This window comes from Gopherus evgoodei, chromosome 4, assembly GCF_007399415.2.
Source record: "Gopherus evgoodei ecotype Sinaloan lineage chromosome 4, rGopEvg1_v1.p, whole genome shotgun sequence".
NCBI classification, from domain to species: Eukaryota; Metazoa; Chordata; order Testudines; family Testudinidae; genus Gopherus; species Gopherus evgoodei.
In genome coordinates, this window is record NC_044325.1 from 29,162,219 (window position 1) to 29,168,218 (window position 6,000).

The following is a 6,000-nucleotide window of genomic DNA, read 5'->3' on the forward strand; positions in this document are numbered from 1 at the left end:
TTGTTCCTTCCTAAATGGAGTACTTTGTATTTGTCTTTATTGAATTTCATCCTGTTTACTTCAGACCATTTCTCCAGTTTGTCCAGATCATTTTGAATTTTAATCCTATCCTCCACTTGCAACCCCTCCCAGCGTGGTATCGTCCGTAAACTTTATAAGTGTACTCTCTATGCCATTATCTAAAGCACTGATGAAGATATTGAACAGAACCAGACCTGGAACTGATCCCTGCGGGAGCCCACTCATTGCTTTTCATAAGTACTAATAACTCTGTCTGTTCCAGTTTGTTAGGTGTGGATAAGCTATTCTCTTATGCCATCACTGAATGGCTTAATGACATAAAGAAAAACCAGCTACCAGGAATCCTGGGAGGAGTAGGACCTATGCATTCATTAGTGCAATTAGGTGAGTTCAGTTCTGTTGCTGTTCAAATATCACATTGGTAAAATAATCTGAATATAGCATTTAGCAGCTTTCCAAGGTATAAAGGTTTATATAACAAGTTATGTGTTTTTGCATTCTGGCTGTAATTTCAGTTCAAGGTCTGAAGGACTTAGTATGGTTACCAATAGAACAGTACCGAAAGGATGGTCGTATTGTAAGAGGCTTTCAAAGAGGAGCAGCTTCCTTTGGTACTTCTACTGCAATGGCAGCTTTAGAGCTAACAAACAGAATGGTTCAAACCATACAGGTACATTTTACATTATATCTGAGGTTAGACTAGAGAACAGGTTTTTTAGTAATAATTATTATGGTAGTCCCCAAAAGCGCCACTGGGAATCTCAAGGCCTCACAATGATGGGTGCTGTACAAAAATGGAAAACAAATGGTCTCTACTCAGAGGGCTTATTTGATTTGATTTTACTTGAAACACTTGCTATATGGAAACATTGACAGCAAATAAATCAGGGTAGATAAAAATCATGCTTTAAAAAGTTTAAAATATTTTTTTAATTTCTTTTATGATTTGTAATGTATATGTTGCTTTTTTTTTTTACCATCCTCCTCCCATTTTATAGTCTTTAATTGTGAAAGTGGCTATTTTGTCCTTGTTAGTAGAATTACATATTTTAGATGTCACATAGGAATTTTTTTCCACTACGAAATTCTGTTGTTAAAATGCTCATCCGTGCTGAGAGAGACAAGCTCAGGGGCTCATCCCTACTGTGAGATCAGCACAAAACTGTAAGCAAACAACTTATGCTGTATTTGCAACCCACACCTCCTTCTGATCTAATGAACATCCAAGAGTCAGAAAAGCCAAAATGCTTGGACAAAGCTGTACTTTTCCACTAGGATTTGAAGTTTTGAAATCAGTGGGATTTGTGCTCTTGAGTCACTCAAGTGATTTTGAATATCCTGGTGTAGGTACTTAAATATGGGTTTAGAAGCTTCTACTTCTGAAAATTTTGGCCTGTGTATATAAAAGTTCACATTAACTTTATTAATGTTTTCAAACTCAGAATAACTTTCTGCTGTTAACAGAAGTAATTCTGTTTTGAAGTGAAAACAGTTCTATGCCCTAAGAGGAAAGAGTTTATTAAAATTACAATTTTAGCCCCTCAAGCTGCAAATACTTACTGCGCACATTTTTAACTTTATGCATATGAGATTTCCCATTGACGTCAATGACATGATTCATATGAGTAAAGGTACATACCTACTTGTGTGTTTTAGGAACAGAGCCTTAATTTTCAATTTTCAACTACTGCCATTTTGTAAGATTCAGATAAGATATAAACCTTACCAGTAGCGACATTTAAAAAGCAGCATTTATAATTGAATTTATTATAAGATGATTTAAAATTGCAGTGGCATAAATTTTAAAAATAGTTTTACAAAGCCCCAATCTGATTTACATCAATTTTTTTTAAAAGTTATTTAAATGATCATTTAAGTCAGTGATTAAAATCACCTTGATTTAAAATTATTCCACTGTGAAACAAAATATAAAAAGGGTTTTAATGTTATGGTATCTCTGTACATTGAGATAGAGGGAAGGAGGCAGAACATAAATTGTTATTTCTGATGACTTGTGTTGTGGTTCAGTGAGTAAAAGTGATGAGACTGTTATACTAATATGTAATGTGGAGTGTAATATAAACCTTCTGACACCATGTTTGTCTGCCCTTTTTAACTCGTATTTAGCTAGTATTGTGGTAACAACTGAAGGAGGGAGGAATGCATATAAAATGCATATTTATAGCTTTAAAAAAAATGTACCTGCTGGATTATCATTGTAATTTTTGTAAATTGTTTTGGCTAGGTATGTGATCAAATGCTATATTAAGAATGTATTAATTTATTTTTTCATTTGAACTGATCCCTAGGCAGCTGCAGAAACTGCTTATGACATGGTCTCCCCAGGTCCTAGTTTTATTGAGACAAAAAAGGTCAAACGATTCTCTCGGCATCGCTTAGCTCATCAGCCAGTAGACCTACGGGAAGGTGTGGCCAAAGCATACAGTGTGGTAAAAGAGGTATGCAAAAATGCTGTTATTTTTGACCAAACTGGCATTAAACCTTGTTAAAGCAAAATATGAAATATGTAAAATGGTATTAAAAAGTTCTTATTTTGAAATTTCAGCTGGAGAGAAATGTCAGATCGTTTGAAACATACAATCTAATTCATTAGACCAAACCCTGTAAAAGCCTCACACATAGGGAAAATCTGACAAACAGAATTAGGCCAAGGCAACTTGCAAACAAGATGAATTATAACCTGAGTCAATTGAAAATCTGTGTTCTACAGATCTGCATTCATGGAATCATAGAAATGTGAGGCTGAAAGGGACCTCAACAGGTCATCTGCTCCTTTTCTCTGAGCTGAGGCAGGATTTAAGTATACCTAAACCATCCCTGACAGGTGTTTGTCTAACCTGTTCATAGAAATCTCCAGTGATGAGGATTCCACAGCCTCAGTATGTAACTTGTTCCAGAGTTAACTATCATTATAGTTAGAAACCTTTTCCTAATATCCAACCTAATCTCCCTTGATATTGTTCTGCTGATTTGTCCTAGTGTAAAATCAACAACCTTAGAAGGACGTAGGGGTTATTCTTATTTTGTGGCATCTAAAACTATCTAAAATTAAATTTCAGGCATTTATGATTTAAGCAGCAGCCTGTGAATGAAACTAGTGAAATTTCTCTACCATAGCACCATGTTAAAAGGTTGAATTATTAGCTGTGTTGTAGTTAGTTATATTGTGGTTCAGTTGTTTGTTTCACCTATTGTGTGTTAGTAAAAATGTCCATCTTTTTTTTTTTATTCTGGTCATTATTTGGGGTGACATTTGTGTGACAAGAATAGTTGGAGGACAGATGAGTCTAATAGAGCTGAGGAAGTTTCAGTGAGTTCCATCATTTTGGAATAGCCCAAACCTGCTACCTTCACTGCCCAAGAAGTTCCCCTGAGCAATTATATAAATCAGTCTTCTTATGTTTATCAGATTTTAATAAAAAAAAATATCAAAACAACCACATTAAACTTGTCTAGTTACAGTAAAATGTTGATATAATACACACAAATAGTTTTCTGCTGAGCAAGAGCTTGTCTACACAATGGGTAATGCAGTCTATGGAGGTTTGAGTTCTAAAGCACACTAATGTGGTGCACATTAATTAGTCCATGTAGACTCTGCTGGCGCACTTTTACATAGTGCTGTTTGAAACAGTTCTACATTAAAGTGCATTAGGGAACCATTAGTGCACAACAGCAGGGCTACACAGACCAATTTATGCGCAGCATATTAGTGTGCTTTAGAAATCACACTCCCATAGAGTGCATTACCCCACCACATAGACAAGCCCTAACGTGAAGAGGATGGATTTTCTTCTTAGGTAACTGATTATTTTTTTTTTGTTGTTTAATTTCCCAAGGGAATTACAGACACTGCCCAGACCATATATGAAACTGCTGCTCGAGAGCATGAGAACAGAGGGGTAACGGGAGCAGTAGGAGGAGTCCTCCGCCAAATTCCACCAGCTGTGGTGAAACCTCTCATTGTCGCAACAGAGGCAACCTCAAATGTTTTAGGTGGAATGAGAAACCAAATCCGGCCAGATGTGCGTCAAGAAGAGTCACAGAAATGGCGCCTTGAGGAGGACTGATATTTTAAATATGACTCAGCAAGAGAATAACGATGCTTGAAATACATAGCATTATGTCCCAGTGGCAGCTTTAGATGGAACTCATTTCATTTTATTGTGCTCATCTCAGGAACGAGGAGGTTTTCAAACAATTTAATATCAAAACATCCAACCAAAAGTTCAGAAGTGAAAAGCAAATTGATACTTGCTTGTGGACATGCTGCATGTTACCAAAACATATGGTAGCTAGTGTCAAACACAGTGGAGCATTTGCTGCCAAGTCAGAAACATGCTTGCTGTATTTCAGTTACCATATTTGATTTGCCATTAGAATCAGCAGTCCCTTTGTGATACTGTGTGTATTTTAAAAGAGTTCTTTGAGCATGCTCATAAAAAGTCTTCAATAAAGGGCTCCACAGATGCTCTTCAGTAACTAAAGAGTTTCATTTTGGACATCAGACATGGAAGCCATATGACAAGAAGTCAGACAGAACGTTATAATTGTATGGGTCATGAGCATTGTTTTTAGCGTGGCACTTAAAATAAGGACGGTCTCTTGGTAACTGTTCAGAAATTACACTCAGTGTTCATATGCTTGCGAACAATAATTGTCCCTCCTAAATATCAAATTCCTACTTCTGTGGGTGTTTGAAGAACCTGAATGTTGCAGACATGTTCTGTTGTGTTGCACTTTAAAGGATATGGCCTGTATATTGTGCTTTTTAATAGTGTGAATAAACAATAATGTGCATTATCCTTTATGATTTAGAAATTTATGCAAATTATTGAAAGGGACAACATTTGATGAAAATTTTTAAGAGAAGAAAAACAAAATGACGTGTGGCTTACCTTTGTTTAAACTACCTTTTAAATGAAAAATACTAGTTTCTTTGTCTTCTGATGTACTGATGCCTATCACGAAATAATTATACTTTAAATATAAAGCAGTTACAGAACTGATGTAGGTAAGAGGTACCCTAAGTAGAGTACAAAAAATACAATTTCATAATTTAGTTTAAAATGATATGCAGAATATATTTTAATAATCTTCCCTTTGTTTAAAGGTTACATTGTTACAAACTATTGTTTTTGCCATTCTCACAGCATGGTATATTTCAGACTCTTTTAATACAATATTGATTAACTGAATGTCATGAGCAGCAATTCAGCTTCTGCCTTTTTTTTTTTAAGCAAAATTTTATTTACAAACGTGTTCTTGATTTTAAAAATGGCACATTTTACTGCTTTGTTTGTTAGATACACTAGAATCCACTATATTGGGGTACCCCTGTCACTGGCTGGTTGTATCAATTAAGCATCTTGTCACAGCTGAGAGGAGATGCCATTTAACTCCCCCGACTCCCCCCAAAAGGTGAAGATTTAATGACATGAACTATTGTACTGAAATAGAATAATTGCTTCACTTCATCTTTCTTTGGGTTTTTTGGGGGGAGTGGGGGGTGGGGAGGGTTGAGTTTATTTTTTTCCTTGTCTAATTATTTGGTAATTTCTATATTAAAAGGTCACAGGTGAACATTTCACACCTGGGTAAATGCATCATAATCACTTGACATCGCTTGAATGAATCCTTGCAAGTGGAGTTATGTTATAAGTAGTATATTGTAGATGAAGTCATTACCATTTGCTACTATTAGGCTAGTATACCAATATATCAGCCATGCTGGTAAAGGTATGTCCAAGTTAATTGGCATATACTGTAATAGACAACGTACCTCTGTCTATTTATCATATACATAAACTATTTTTGACAGTTGAATTTAAGGAAATGGCTATTTAGTTTTACTTCATTTACAGATTCCCCACAATCAAAGTATACAGGGAGATGCCCTTAGAATATATTATTTCTACACAGATCCATACTGTCAAGGTATAATATTATATTTTTATA

The 6,000-nt window shown here is 35.4% G+C and overlaps 1 protein-coding gene across 4 annotated transcripts in view; it reads left to right on the forward strand.

Annotated features, from left to right (window-relative positions):
- The window catches only part of ATG2B (autophagy related 2B), a 100,451-nt gene extending 95,606 nt beyond the window's left edge, over positions 1–4,845 (forward strand). For all 4 annotated transcript variants that reach the window (XM_030558801.1, XM_030558803.1, XM_030558802.1 and 1 more), the window contains 4 exons: positions 284–405; positions 537–691; positions 2,331–2,480; positions 3,882–4,845. In XM_030558801.1, coding sequence (XP_030414661.1) covers positions 284–405; positions 537–691; positions 2,331–2,480; positions 3,882–4,112 — 658 coding nt within the window. In that variant the 3' untranslated portion in view covers positions 4,113–4,845. The remainder of the gene's footprint in view (positions 1–283; positions 406–536; positions 692–2,330; positions 2,481–3,881) is intronic.
- The last annotated feature ends 1,155 nt before the right edge of the window (positions 4,846–6,000 follow it).